The 16,227-nt window shown below is 49.2% G+C and overlaps 2 protein-coding genes across 3 annotated transcripts in view; one reads left to right on the forward strand and one right to left on the reverse strand.

Annotated features, from left to right (window-relative positions):
• Positions 1 to 16,227, forward strand: part of LOC131258994 (flotillin-2) — a 192,981-nt gene that overhangs the window by 35,264 nt on the left and 141,490 nt on the right. The gene's annotated exons all lie outside the window — the stretch shown is intronic.
• On the reverse strand, positions 12,975 to 14,840 carry LOC131258991 (glucose dehydrogenase [FAD, quinone]). Its single transcript, XM_058260398.1, has one exon. The coding sequence runs from the start codon at positions 14,838 to 14,840 to the stop codon at positions 12,975 to 12,977; it is 1,866 nt and encodes a 621-aa protein (XP_058116381.1).

Here is a 16,227-nt window from a genome sequence, read left to right on the forward strand (position 1 = left end):
AATTTCTTTTATTTGCTTTCCACTACAAATTACATGATAAAAACTCTAAATAACAGATCTTAGCCGTTTCTATGAAAAAAATAATAAATTCATCAACTTGCCAAATACTAACTTTTTGTTGTTGGTTGAACGCACGAATGGTTTGGTTTTTGGGCAATTAATTTTAATAGTTCTTTTTTGTTTATTCGTTCAGAAAGACATTTGAGTCCTTTGACATAATGTTTTCTTTGATGTTTCGTTTCAAAGGTATCGTTTTGATAATAGTTGAACAAACAGTAACGAGTTTTGTAGATGGGAAAAATATTTCCCTTGGTCGTGAAAGGGTTAATATAGAAAATTAACCTTATTATCAACAAAAGTTCAGGATTTTAAAAATATCAGGCAACGTTTATCAACTAACGTTTCAACGGCAGTTTGAGTTTTGTTATTTAATATCAAGCTCATCAAGAATAAACATTTAAATAAAGAAGAAATTTCAATAAAATAAACTGTATCTCAGTCTGTCATCACGAAGAATAGATGAAATAGATCGATTAGGTACAGTACTCTATTTTATTGTAACACAACCACAGAGTTCACTAATTTTTTTTTTCGAATTGGAAGAACACGACACCTTTTTTGATAGGACCAAATGGATTGTGTTGTAACATAATTGTAGGTAAGAAATCTAATAACATTATTGTTTATTACTTCAATTTAACTTTAAATTATGTACCAAAATGTCATTGATTACGGTCTTAAATCAGCTGAATCTTTGCACAGAACGGTTTCAGTTCAAATCATCGTTTGTATCGAATGTTAAATTTGACATATAAAAGCATTTAATCGGAGGAGGTTTTTTATCCAATTTGGAAGGAATAGCTGGAGTCTATGATGTTCTCAATAATAGTCTTGCCTTTCTGTACAGAGTATGAATTAAGGAAACGACCGGTATATACACAATTTAGCTTATTCGTAGACTCGTGAGTCTGATTGTTTGACTGTAAATTTATTTCTTGTCTAAACGCTAATGAGCGTTGCACCTTAATTACTGGAACTAACTTATCGACTAGGTGAAATAAATTACTTCCCTCGTACACTTGCGCATTGTGTATAAATACTGTTTAGTCTATAAATAATCATCACCATAGCTCCCCTGAAGAGATCGGGATTAGGAATGCAGGAGTGTGCAGGCTTTCTGTTGCGATAACACGCTGTTGATGGAGACTCGATAGGGATTTGCCGCTCCGCATCATCTTCGCTTCAGCTCGTTCCAATCCTCCTTTATCATGTCGGCGCCCTTTTCGGCGATCATGATCGTCGGTCCGTTGGTGTGGCCGGCTGGTACCTCGGGCATGATGCTGGCGTCGATCACCCGCAACCCTCGGATACCGTGTACCCGAAGGCGGGCGTCCACCACCGCCGTCCGGTCCTTCCGCGGTCCCATCTTGCAAGTGCCCACGTGGTGGTAGATGGTGAAGGTGGCGTGCCGCGAGAAGCACTTCCAGTAGTCGTCCGTGTCGAAGATGAAGTTTTCGCAGCCCGGCATTGGGCGCTCGAGCAGACGGGTCGAGTAGCGCTGCATTGGCCCCGTCCGACTCAGCTCGATCGCCTTCCGGATGGCGCGCACGGAAATGTCCAGATCGTACGGATCGGAGAAGTAGTTCGGCTCGATGACGGGATGCTGGAACGGGTTGGTGCCGTTCAGTGTGATGCGGCCGGCACTGCGCGGTCGCAGGATGAGCGGGAACACGGTGAACCCCTCCTGGTTGTAGCGCTGGACGTCGCTGAACAGCCGCCGGAAGGTGTCCGGTTTGTAGTTGAAGTTCAGCTCGTAGGTCGGGTCGGCCGCGATCGTACCGCCGATCTGGAGCAGCTCGTAGTCCGGCCAGCCGTTGGCGTCGTTCGGGTGCTCCGAGTCGTAGAACGCGATCGTCTCGCAGCCACCGATCGAGGTGAACGGGCCGCGCTTGTTGTGCTGGTACTTCATGAAGTTCTCCAGCCGGAAAATGTGCCCGTGCGTCATCGTTTCCGTGCCGTTCACCAGGAACGTCAGCCCGCCGGCCGCCGTGTGGTCCTGGAAGTTGTGCCCCACCGGGAGGTCCACGATCGGCTTGATGCCCTGGTCGCGCAGGTGCTCGGCGGGCCCAACACCCGACAGCATCAGGAGCTGCGGCGAACCGATGGCACCGGCCGAGAGGATCACTTCGTGGCGCGCCTTCACGGAGTAGAACTTGCCGGCGTGATAGAAGCGCACCCCGGTCGCGCGCTTCGATGCCCGATCGATCACGATCTTCGTCACGTGGGCCATCTTCTTGATGTGCAGATTCCTGCGGTTCTGCAGATCGTACAGGTAGGCCACGTTCGCACTGTCCCGCTTGCCGTTTTTGGTGGTGCTCTGGATGAACGACACCCCGATCTGGCTGGGCCCGTTGTAGTCGACGTAGGGTGCACCGTCCGCGACCGCTCCCGCCACGAACGCCTTGGCCACGTCGCTCCGGTAGATCGGATAGGATATCGTCAGTGGGCCGTCGTGCCCCGCGTACTCCGGATTCGCGTCCGGCACGACGTTATGTTCGAGCTTCCGGAAGTACGGCAGCACGTCCTGGTACGCCCAGCCGGGATTCCCGAGCTCGGCCCACCGATCGTAGTCACGCCTGTTCCCGCGCGTGTAGATCATGTAGTTGAGGACACTGGATCCACCCATCACTTTGCCACGTGGGAACCGACACTGATTGTTCTTGAACGCCAGACAGTAGCGATCGCTCGGCTTCGTCCGGTAGTCCCAGTTGACGGTATTGAACGTTTGGAGGTAGTGCGCGAACATCGGAATGTCCATCAGCAAGTTTTCACCCGGTCCGGCCTCTATCAGCAGCACCGACCAGTCACCGACCTCCGAGAGGCGACTCGCGAGGACACTCCCGGCCGATCCGGCACCCACGATCACGAAGTCATACTCCTCCCGGATGTTCTGCTGGCTCGGGAGTTCGCGACCCATCCGGTCGCCACCGTCCTGCAGGAAGCTCAGCACCGACAGTACCGTATCCTGGGGTCGGTTGAAGCTTATCATCCCCAGGATGCCCATCAACAGCGATGCGTACTGCATCATTCTCTTGGTCTATCGTACCGACGCACACTGACCTAGTCCAACACTTCACTCACTCTGGACCATTCAAGGGATTCTTCCCGAACAATCGACACTTTCCGAAGATCCGAGTTCTTCCTTGGAAATCTCGAATGAATGGTTCTATCCGTAACCTTGTCTTCTCCTGCACTGTACACCCGATCCGCACGAAATGTCACCCCGGGGGGGAACGAAAGGAACTGTTCTAAAGGAACTATAGTCCGATCTACTACAACGCCACCGACTCGCGTCCACAGCCGCACTGAAGCTCGCGGCCATGACTGGCGGTCGTTTTTAACCGACCGAACCGAACGTGGAGCCGAGATGCGGGAATACCCTCACATATGCACGCGAGAAGGGGGGGAGGGGGAGGGGAAAGATAAGGGTAAGGCGGTCCGAAGGGCGAAACGAGATTCAGCTGGTTCGCTATTTTCGCGCACCACACCACGCGAATAATAATTCTGTTCTCCATTCGCTTCTTCCCAGATTCCGGGGCAAAAGCAACCCTGCTACCTACTTGCTTGCCTAGTTTCCCCTCCCCTGCCTGCGTGTGTGTGTGTGTGTGAGGAGGAGGGGGGACTGCGAAAATAGTGCGGGAAAAACGCCCGTGGTACATTGGATGAGCTTGCACTCGGGTATTTCCGCTGCATTTGCGGAGGATGCGGTGCGAGGGGCGGCGGTAGGCCCGTTGTGCAAGTGAAAGGCATTGCAACGGTATGGCACCCGGTCTAGGGGCAGGGGAGGGTGAAGGGAGACCGATACTAGCCATAGTCTCATAGTAGCAACATCATACACTTACCTTTTGATTGCATCGCATCTTACAATCGCCCCTCGCCATCACGGACGCGGTGTATGCACTTTAATGTGCGTGTGCGCGAGTGCCCAGTGGTTTCGTGAGTGCACCGGTGCATACCCCCTCCTAGCAGCGTGCATCGAAAGTGCATTTGTGGTCGGTGCGTTTTGCATTGACTCAACACTCAGGAGGGGGTGAGGAGGAGGGGGCAGATAAGGTCGACTCTCCGTCCGGAGGCCGCCGGCCGAAGATGCCCGAAGAATTGAATGTCGGCTCTCGCTCACGCGCACTCACCTCGAACGTAAACTTGAACTTGAGCCGCTCGCGGAACCTTCTTTCTTCCTGCGCGGGGCTAGCAAACATTCGCACGCCTCGCAATACCAGTTTATCTATCCCGATCGAATGGCTTATCGGGGCATCCATGCCAAAATCGTCCGGGAAAATCCTCCCCCCCGGGAAACCGGTTCGAGCGTCCGCTTGTAGAATGTGCCAAAAAGAAGGTGTGTTGCTGGGTGTCCGTGTACCTTCGGGACTCTACAACTCCACACTTTCTTTCTCTTCCGGAGCCGGTGCGGAATTTCGACCTCCGCACGGCCCGGTTTCTTTTCTATTCCGTAAATGCTACCAGCCTTCGGATTGTCCTCGGAAGTGGAAGATCTTTTATTTCATTTCATTTCACCTCTTTCCTTTATGAAATCGACACAGATATCCTACTACAGATAGGTCCTTCTGCTACAGATTCATGCACTGATTGATACTGCCGTAAAGTGGATATGCTCTGAATGAATATTTTTCATATTACATCTCATTTGCGTGAGATCCTTTTCAAAATAAAAGAACGCCTTCACGCCTGAGGAATTTTCCTCATTTTTGTTAAAGTTATTTTTTGTGTTTTGGTGTGCTGTTAATGCTGTCACCTGACACGCGCCACATCCTACTGGATGTAAACAAACATCAAATGGAATGTACACAAATTTCACAGGCTGCTGTTCATACGTAAATTCGACTAAAGATTGAAAAAGAATGATTAAACAGTCGTAAAATGTTGCGACACCGTGAATTGTGCGGATGACAAGGTGATAATGCTATTTCTTTTAACACGTTGACTGTCAAGTGTTTTTAGTGGTATAATGTATGAGTTTCTTTATGAAAATCGGAATTGCCCGTCACTAACTATGTGGAACCATGGTCTAATGTAATACTCGCCGATACGCAGTTGTCCGAGAAAGGCGTTCTCATCAAGGTACCGGATGAGTAAGGCTGGGACCTCCAGAAAAGGGAAAATTGTCGTCAATGCTCGTCGTTTTCGTCGTCTTTGTTTATAAACAATATTTGACACTTGAGTATAATCACTATGGTGGACATGAAATCCCCTATTTGATAACCGTATTCATTAACCGTGATGTGTGGAACGTTGGGTTTCAAGTTGATTTTTGGTACAATCTTTAGTACAATCAATTAGAACAAAATGTTTTTAAAATTTAGCAAACCAACAGTTTTACAAGTCCAAGCTAAGACTAAGCTGCCCAGCTACAAATTTCAAGATATTCGTGCGTGACGATAAGCGGTCGATTTCTGGCACAAAAGTTGTCGTTGAACTTTGATACGAAATTATATGATATGGAAATGAAATGATTCGCGAGAGTTGCTGAATTTCGCAGCTCCGGTTTTAATCTTTACACGACTTCTGATCATTAACAACTTTAAATACAATTCAAAATGATAAGATAAACTCACCGGGGGGAAGAATTGATTATCGATATATGTAAAAATACGAAAAAAGTTGAATCAGCCTTATGACAAAACTACGTCGTGCGGCGCTAGTGAATCAGAACATGATAGGAGGCAACCTAATCAAAATCCTCCTTTCATTCATGCGACCTTCTCATCTTGCGTTCATTAGAACCACCAGCGATGTGTTGCCAAGTGACGAAACACGAATAACTTAATCAGGCGAATGGATTACGGGCGTTTTTAAATTGCTAGCATTAACCCATTACGTATCAATAGTTTTGTTTATAGTTTTCCTAAAGATGTTTTCGAATTATACATACCGTTAGGAGCTTTTCAATGCAACGCAGCTTTATTAATACGTGGACTGCAACGTTACCCATGGTGACGGGTGACAGCCTCCTTCCTTATCAGCCTTTTAAACTGATGAAGTAGTAGAATTATGTATTCGTAGACTATAGTTATTCGAATAATGTATCCTTTGGAATGTTTTGTCTTTGCTTGCTTTTCTAAACCCGATGGTTTAGCAAATTTTATATTAAAAATGTTGAAATTTTCTTCTGATACAACAAGTTCTAAAATAAATCTTTTGTATCTCTTCAAAGAGTATTATAAAATGGATGTCGACGCTTTGAAATCGGTGATCAAACTATACCAGATATTGAAATGCTTATAAGCTCCGCTTATTTTCTGCGCGTCAGTTTGGATTGTAAAATCAACACCGGTTCTCGACTGAAACTTGAATCCAAAATAGAAAAAAGCGTAAAATCGGATGGCTTTAAAATAATGTATTCTAACAATGTGTTCTTTCGTGACTTTGGTTTGTGTCGTCCAATAAATAGTTTGATGCTGATGTTGCGGTCGGCTGCTAGGTTGATGGTTTGATGCGCCAATCTTCTTTTATCATGTCGGCGCCCTTCTCGGCAATCATTATGGTCGGTCCGTTGGTGTGGCCGGCTGGAACCTCGGGCATGATGCTGGCGTCGATCACTCGCAATCCGCCGATACCGTGAACTCGCAGTCGCGCGTCGACCACCGCCGTCCGGTCCGTCCGCGATCCCATCTTGCAAGTTCCCACGTGGTGGTAGATGGTGTAGGTGGCGTGGCGGGTAAAGCACTTCCAATAGTCGTCCGTGTCGAAGGTGTAGTCCTCGCAGCCGGGCATCGGAGTGGTGTGCAGACGGGCTCCATAGCGCTGCAACGGACCCATTCGGCTCAGCTCGATCGCCTTCCGGATGGCACGGACGGAGTTATCCAGGTCGTACGGATCGGAGAAGTAGTTCGGATTGATGATGGGATAGTCGAAGGGGTTTGCGGAGGCTAGTGTGATGCGGCCACGGCTCCGTGGTCGTAGCGTCATCGGAAACACGGTGTACCCTTCCATGCCGCGCTGTTCGATTTCACCGAAGAGTTGCTGAAACGTATCCGGTTTGTAGTTGAAGTTACTCTCGTAGATTCGGTCGGCGGCGTGCGTACCGCTGATGAGGAGTAGTTCGACGTCGGGCCAGGCATCCTGCGTGCCGGGACGTTCGGTGTCGAGGAAGGCGAGCGCCTCGCAGGCCCCGGAGGACGTCATCATACCGTTCCGCCGACGTTGCTCGTACAGTATCAAGTTCTCCAGCGTGAAGATACGTTGGGAGGTGAGTGTCGTGGTGCTGTTGAGCAGGAACGTGAGCGCACCGGCCGCTGTGTGGTCCTGGAAGTTGTACCCGACGGCGAGGTTCACCAGCGGCTCGATGCCCTTCTTGCGCAGGTGCTTGGCCGGCCCGACACCGGACAGCATCAGCAGCTGCGCCGATCCGATGGTGCCGGCCGAGAGGATCACCTCACGGCGCGCCCTCACCTTCAGATAGCGACCGTTCGCGTACAGCTGAACTCCTGTGGCGCGCTTCGTTGCCGCGTCAATCAGCACGCGCGTGACGTGAGCGCCCCGCTTGATATGCAAATTGGTCCGGTTGCGAATCGGGTAGAGGTACGCCGCGTTGCTACTCAAGCGCTGCCCGTTCCTCGTGGTGGTCTGCACGAACGACGCTCCGATCTGCCGCAGACCGTTGTAGTCTACGTACGGTAGTCCCATCTCGACGCTCGCCCTCACGAACGCTGCACCCACGGTAGTCCGGTACGGTGGATAGGACACCGTTAAAGGGCCCCGTTTGCCAGCGTACGCGGGATCCGCGTTCGGTACCACACTGTTCTCGAGCTTCCGGAAGTACGGCAACACGTCCCGGTACGCCCAGCCGGGATTCCCGAGCTCGGCCCATCGATCGTAGTCACGCCTGTTCCCGCGCGTGTAGATCATGTAGTTGAGGACACTGGAACCGCCCATCACTTTGCCGCGTGGAAACCGACACTGATTGTTCTTGAACGCCAGACAGTAGCGATCGCTCGGCTTCGTCCGGTAGTCCCAGTTGACGGCGCTATACGTCTGTAGGTAGTGCGCGAACATCGGAATATCCATCAGCTGGTTCTCCCGAATTCCGGCCTCGACCAGCAGCACCGACCAGCCGGCGACCTCCGAGAGACGATTCGCGAGGACACTCCCGGCCGATCCGGCACCCACGATCACGAAGTCATACTCCGTCGCTAAGGGCCACGTGTCTGGCTTTTCCAGAGTCAACCGTTCGTCGCCCGTCCGCATAAAGTCGAACAGGGGCTGCAGACCACCGGGAAGCTGTGCCCAGGATAACGTTGCCAAAGTTGCAACAATTAGCAAATGGAACCACGCGGTCGCCGCTAGACACCTTGGCAACATGCTTGACAACACGTCCTTCACTCACGCTGCGACTCTAAGCGACACTAATTTGATGGTCACACCCTGGGTTTCGGTCGGTGCCTGGATCCGGTCCGCAGCCGAGCAGCCGCGTCCGGGCTGGTCGCGTTCTGGTTAGTCACTGAATTAAATCGCCGATGGAATTTTATCGCCCCGAAAAGATGATTCAAGGCCAACATTGATAGATCAAGAACGAGTTCTCGCGAAGGGCTCACTATGGGCCCTGCTCGCACAAAGCTGGGGATGAACGAGCCCTACGGGAGAACTACATCTCCAAAATTTCAACTTTTGGTATCACTCTGTCAGAATGACGTAGATTTGTGAATGCTTAGGAACGAGCCTAGCGTGTGGATGTATTGGTCTGCTTTCTAACCGTTTAATCTGTTATCAGGTCGACCAGTTTGGCCTTCGGAGTGGTCGGAAACCCCCCCATTGTGGACATCAACGTTTGGGTGTGTACATGGCCATCCAAAACGATGGTATGCGTGAGTGTTAAACGCGTAGAACTGTATATAGTTTTCGTGCGTTTTGGCAAAAACTTGTTAAAAGTGTCAGGCAAACCGGGTCATTAAACCTTGTTTTGGGGATACCAAACTATCGCCTGGAAGTAGGAAGCAAAAAAACTGCATCGTTTTCACGCTACCGCAGGAGGAAAGGTTTGATTTTCACAATCTGTATTTCGTATGGATTTCCGCCGTTCTTAGACACCCCCTGTAGGCAAACCGCGTTTCGTGTATGCAAATTACAAAACGCGCGCGCTCACATCTTCATCATCCGCTAGGGCACGCTCCAAAGGGGTGCGTGTTCCCATTTTTCCGTTCCGTCTAAAACCAAACGGAAACTGGTTCCCCCTTGCGGGCTGACGCTGTAGAACAGGGGTCGGCAAAGTCCGGCTCGTGAGCCAAATCCGTAAGCTGATTTTATCCGGCTGAATTAAAAATGAAAATATCGGAGTTCTTATCGAATTTGTCAAACTTATTTCTTTCTACAAATGTCTGTTGAAACTATTGAAAGCATTGTTCAATACCAACCAAGTAACCTGCATCCTGGTAGCTGCATCCAGCTGATCTGTGAAGTTCTCTTTTTTGGCGTTTGTGCACGTTATCGATCAGGCTATCTTTTCTGAGCCGAATGTGAGCCGAATCGTTCTAAAATTACCCCGTCTCGCGACACACGTGGAGAATTAACTACTTTAAGGAAATATTTTCCAGTAAAATACGAAACAAAATATGGTTCAGATTCTTCAAAACTTTTTGAAGCTTAGTTATTTTAATATCTGAAAGTAAGCCAGAAAAACATTGATACGTAATGTGAGTAAATGATTAATTTAAAATTTAATGAAAGACATTTATTCAAAGTACAACAAACGAAAAATATGCTGATAACGTACTAAATTAAACGAAAGAAGTTTCCAAACTTGCGATTAGAAGTTAAATTTTGAAATATTTCATACATCATGTTTATGTTTCTTTTCGAAGAAGAAAATTGATACTAGATTAAAAATGGGTTTAATATCACAATTAAAACATTAAAAACATCGTTTAAGGTAGCTGGGCCCCGAGGGTTTAAGGTTCTTTTTCATCATCTAGCCCTTTTCTAGAAACGTGTGCCGACCTCTGCTCTAGAACTTTCGAATTTCGATACGAGAGGATCGGGTTTTAACACACTCCACGCGGATTGAAGCCGCAGGCTCTCAAACTTTGCGATGTGCTTCGAACCACGTACGCCACTGTCCCTTAGTCACCTGTTTAGCGTTCGTCTTTTTGGGGTGCTACTTTTCGGTCGATGCGAAATGCAGCAATGGTTGCGGAAAATGATGCAACTATGTTTTACATCACAAGGAGTATTAATTACTTTCAAGTACAAGTTGCCCAAGTGTAACCGTCCGCGGACCGATGGGTTTTTCCTTGGAAAAGTGCGAATTCGAAGTGAACGTAACAATAAATGCAGTATCCTTGGCTATGTGATCGGACCGACGTCATTTTAGTTAGTTATCGGTACCTTTATTCTGTTCAAAGTCAAATTAACTCAAACACTGAGCGCAAAGAGGAGGATGCATAAATTAAAATTGAAGGATATTTTAGATTGATCGACGGATATTGTGGCTTACGGTTCGTTGGAATAATCCTTTATCATCTGAATAGATACACTCTGTTACAAGTCATTGCCTTCACGATACGTTATGCGTCGATGACTACGAAGCCGATAGCCTGAAACCCGGAAAAGCTGTGCTTACTGTATGGTTTTCCAAGGAGGTTTAGTTCGATGCTTTTCCAGGTAATTGTAGTCAGGTTGTAAATTATCTCCAATAAACATAGAAAAACCTGTTTTGTAATGTCAAGCAGAACTTTAACGGAAGTATAACAACATCTTAAGAGCACCTGTGCAGTACAATGTATATTTTAGTGGTAAACCTGTGTTTCCGGTACCCTCAGCAATAAACAAAGAACCATTGTGGTAAGCATCATAGTAGATATTTGTAGACTTCAACTATGAATGCCCGGTTAGTTCGTTGTTTTTATATGCTTTGAAACCATTGCGATTGATACAGTTGAGTCTTCGGCGAATCGTGAATGTAAATTTAACGCTCTCGCAACCGGTGCAGCGACCTGTAAAAGAGTAACCGGTTTCGAATGTGTAAAGGCTAGGATCTACAAATGCCGTCGTAAAATATATTAGCCCCGCAACGCATCATCTGCATCGCGGGGGTTCAGGAAACGGTGGGAGTTGACGGAAACGATGAGTTTAAGCATTGCTGAACGTTTTCTCGGAACGCGTGACAAAGAAAGGCGCGAGTTAATAATCGTCCTGCGTACCACCGCCTGATGATGCACCTTCTACCCAGTTCGTACCAGCCGTCGGATGCATCAAAATGCGGGCGCAAAATTAACTTCTCGTTATGACTTCCATCATTGCGCCGACTGATCGAAATCGGAAAGGTCAAAGGCAGCGGGAGGATTGTCCAGATCCGGCTGAACGGGAGGGGACCAATGTTGGGTAATTACTACGATTCCGTGACCTTGAACCTCGTCCCTTTCGTAGCAGGACCCAACAGAGAGTTCGAATGCCGGGGTAACATCCCCTTTTGCTTATGGACTGAGCCTTCAAAGTGCCTCTGAAGTGTCTTTCTACCCGACGATGCTGACCTCTCCCCCTGCTGGTCTGTCGCTGGCTTAGGGAAATGAAATCAACAAAACGTCACCCGACATCAACGTCGTCGAAAGTCACCGTCATCGTCGTCGGCGAAGGACTTTCGGAGATGAGCAAAAGGACTTTATGGAGATTAAAACACAAACAACACAAAATTTACCACCGCACGAACGTATGTGAGTCAACTTCACATGCACGTTCGAAAGAGTTGGTCAAGGTTATGGCATTAAATATCGGTTGGATCAAGGTTTTGCCGTACGAATGGGTGATTGTCCTACCTCCACTGTGGCCTGTGACTGTGCTGAAGAAAGTGTTTTGTGAAGTTTCTGGAACAGGAAGTTGCTGATAGTCGTGAGAGAAGAATGACATAAAAGTGCTTAAGCGCGCCTGCTTATAATATGGCATGTAATAAATGTCAATTAGGCGAACCACTATAAATGGACGCTATCCGTCAGTGGAAATTATGTATTACTAATTGTTCTATTTGCCCCAAACCACATCAGTCTCTTTGTTGTGGCTCATTGTTGCTCGCTAACCTTGTCTCTGTCATCGTTAAACTCTTTCCATGATCAAGCACTTTCGCTTCGTTCGTTTCGGATGTACTTTGCAGTGTGTGTGGCCTTTTGTATTTTTCAATTTGACACATGGCAATGATTTAGTGCAAGTACTCGTACGCACCGAAACGCCGTCCAGAATTACACGATTGATGAGCTACCGGGATCACTCGGACAGAGTAATAGACTTCGTGCGCAAACCATTCTCACTCTTGGCGATGATTGTGCTGACGGCTGCATCTCTGCTTTCAGTTTGCGGTTGTGTGTAACCTTGGAAAAACACTGGCTCACGGAGTCGCTCCCACCTCGTCCAGATCGTGTGCAATTCCTGTGTGGTTACGGACGTATTATTAACATACTTGCCTCCGTTCTCAACGGTTGAAAGTTATATCATTGTAGGCCTCATGCGCGTGAATTCGTGCAAGAAATAACGCCGGAGTCGGTTGCAGGTGTTGAGTATTTTCTGTTTAACGTTTATTATTCTACTTTTCTACTGGTAAACAAGGAAAAAACACAACAAGAAGAATCGTTATATACACGCAAAGACACGCTGTTCGCACCCTAGGGAAATAGCTATCTTCTAAGAACTAAGATATATTGTTATCTACCAATTGGGAGTTACTGGAAGTAAGTTTTCAACATAATGCTAGGACGACCGCTGGAGCGGGGAATATTCTCTGGCCGTTTTAGTTTTTAATTCTAGGAAGGATTGATGCACTCTGCGGCGAGTGGCGGAATTATTTACATTGGATGAGAGTTGAACTGGGACTACGCTCCTACCGGGTCGGGTGGGTGGATAAGGATATTGACAAGATAGGCTTGGTTGGATGGCACGGGTTTCGTTGGCTTTGGGGTGCAGCTCGCCGGTTCTCACTACCGGTCGTGCCCCAACCAGTCCTCCTTGATGATGTGCGCGCCCTTCTCGCCGATCATGATGACGGCCGCGTTCGTGTTGCCGCTGACGATCGTCGGCATGACGCTGGCATCGATCACGCGCAGCCCGGAGATGCCGTACACGCGCAGCCGGGGATCGACGACCGCTTCCGGGTCCCAGTGGGGGCCCATCTTGCAAGTGCCGACCGGATGGTAGATGGTCATCGAAATCGTGCGCACCTGGCAGTCGAGGTACGCGTCCGACAGGAACTTGTGGTGCTTGCAGTTGGGCAGCGGCTTCCGGTGCACCCGGTTGCCGAACTGCTTGAACACCTTCGCGTCGCCGACACGCAGCGCAATCTTGGCGCCCTCGACGAGCGTGGCCGCGTCGAACGGGTCCTCGAAGTAGTTGGGGTTCATGAGCGGATAGTGGAATGGGTTCTTCGACTTCAGGCGCACCCAGCCGCGCGACCGGGGTCGCAGTAGCAGCGGCATGATCGTCCAGCTGTACGTGTTCTCGATCGGATGAAACACCTCCTTGTACAGGTCCTCCTTCAGTCCGAGGATCTTCTTGACCCGGGCGCCACCGTCCGAGTTGAGCGACGCGGGCGCCATGTGGAACTGAATGTCCGGCCAATCGTCGCTGACGTTGGCGAACGGTGTGTTGACGAACGCGATACCCTCCAGCCCGCCGAGTATGGTCATCGGTCCGCGCTCGTTGATGACGTAGTTCATCGTGACCGAGCCCGCCTCGAGCCGGTTCTGCAGGATGGCGACCGGTTTGTCGACGAGAAACGTCAGCCCGCCCATTCCGACGTGATCCTGCAGGTTTTCGCCCACCGGCAGATCCTGCAGCGTCGGGATCCCGACATCGTCCAGGTGCGCCTTCGGTCCTATGCCGGACAGCATCAGTATCTGCGGTGTGTTGATCGACCCGGCCGCCATGATGATCTCTTTCCGAGCGCGCACCACATGCCGCTTGCCACCGCGGATGAACTCCACACCGACCGCGTGCTTGGTCTCCGGATCGATCACCAGCTTGGTGACGTGCGCGTTCATCGCTATGTGCAGGTTCTTGCGCAGCCGGATTGGCCGCAGGAACGCCTTCGCCGTACTGCATCTGCTGCCCCGCCGGATGGTACCTTGCGCGATCATGAAGCCGGTCTGCTTCGCGCCGTTTATGTCCCGATTCTCGTACCCGATCTCCGTGCCCGCCTCGACGAAGGCCGCCACCAGCGGTGTATGCCACGGGGCCTCCTGCACCGTCAGCAGCCCGCCCTGGCCGTGGTACGGATTGCGCGCCAGATATGGGTTACGGTTGTCCTCCGATTTCACGAAGAACTGCAGCACATCCTCGTAACCCCAGCCCGGATTGCCGAGTGACTCCCAGTGATTGAAGTCGTTCCGGTTGCCCCGCACGTAGATCATGTAGTTGAGCACGGACGAACCGCCGAGCACCTTCCCCCGGGGCCAGTTGCACCGGTTGTTCACCATGCCCAGGCACGCCTTGCCGGTCGGTTCCGTCTTGTACGCCCAATCGAGCTTGCTGAGCTGCAGGTAGGCCGCGAGCGACGGTACGTCCGAGATTTCGTTCTCGTCCGGCCCGGCCTCAAGCAGCAGCACCTTCCAGCGGTGGATCTCGGTCAATCGGTTCGCCACGACGGCGCCGGCCGAACCGCCGCCGACGACGACGAAGTCATACTCTGCGTACAGCGCGTCCTGGTTGATGACGCGCGACTCCGGGTCGACGCGATCGTACCGGTAGTAGGAGATGGCTCCCAGCAGAAACGGGATGAGCCACAGACTAGAGCCAACGACGGTGGCCGTTTTGATCACAGACGATGCTATCAGTACGTTAAAGACCATGTTTTCGGTGGTGGTTGGCGGTCTATATCAATACTCTCTATTTGCGGGAACCACTAAACCAAACTAAAAAAAACTTAATTGGTCGGAATTAATCCTGAGCGTTTTCAGTACTCCAAACTGCCGCAATAACTCGCGTCCTGATTCTTCAGGAATTGGGATATTTGCGCCAATGTCTTGCTGTTCGCGTTCGATGTGAAATCTGCTCCTGCTTGCCGAAGGATGCGGTGCATGGAAACATGCTTTTAAGCACCGTCGAAGTAACCGCACTCCCGGCGCAGGCCGGACGTTGTTCTTGGGTTGTGAAAACTTGTTGTCACGTCGTTGTACGCTATTCGCTGCCGAGTTGAGGTTTGCTTAACGTTGACTGAATGGACGGACGACGATTGATCACCTGCAAGATAGAAACAAAGGAAAATAAAACTGGTGTCAGACGCAAACACACACACACTTTGCTGAGTGAATATATTGAACTAGTAATTTGCCGGTTTTATTATTAAATGCACGCATTTTATCTGCTAGCGATACACCTTTCACAGCGAACCGATGTTTGACGCCTTCGTACTTGTCCCTTTCTTTCTTTATGTGTGTAAACAGTACCGGTCAATGCAATAATATTAACACATTCTTTTACTCCTTTTCTCGTTTCAGGTAAGCCGACGCGCGGGCGCACGAGAAAGATGTAATTTGCGTACGGAACTCCGTCCGTGCACCGCCACACTTCGATTCGGCATGAAGGTGTGGGCTGCCCTGGCAGTAAATGATCGAAATCAATTTACAATGTGGTCAGTGGTGTGCAAACAGGGGCTTTATTTAACTTTGCACCACTATGTGACAGGGGAGATTGCAAACACATCGTATCGTAATCATTAAACGATTTACGTGAATCCTAGTTTTATGAAATCGTAATACTTTGCGCCAAAGTGCTCCATAAGCTAATAGAATTATCCATATATTTATCATTTTGGACTGGATAATCTTTGTAGCTGGCATGTTACTTGTGTTTGTTCGTTTAGAAAGTACGTCATATACATTGAATTGTTGTTTTAACGCATTTACTACACGTATAAACAAACGCTAAGATCCTTTTCATTCAACAAGACAGGAAAACACGATGTACATGTTCAATTCGGTCCCACTATCGAAGTAGTTTCAGGCCGGTGTATTGTTTATTGCATACCTGTAGGCGTATTTGGTACTTCACATCGAACGACGACACAACACAACACAACAGTGATATGTACTGTGTTTCTCTGTTCCCGCTTTGGAGATTTGTTTGATCCGTGTTCTAACGATACTTAAAGTGTGAAACACACTATACAGTCTGCTGCAAGTAAAATCGGACGCTCGAAAAAAGAGACGATCTGGTGTCTTTCCGCAAGCCTACAGC

This window comes from Anopheles coustani, chromosome 3 (genome assembly GCF_943734705.1).
Source record: "Anopheles coustani chromosome 3, idAnoCousDA_361_x.2, whole genome shotgun sequence".
Classification (NCBI taxonomy): domain Eukaryota; kingdom Metazoa; phylum Arthropoda; class Insecta; order Diptera; family Culicidae; genus Anopheles; species Anopheles coustani.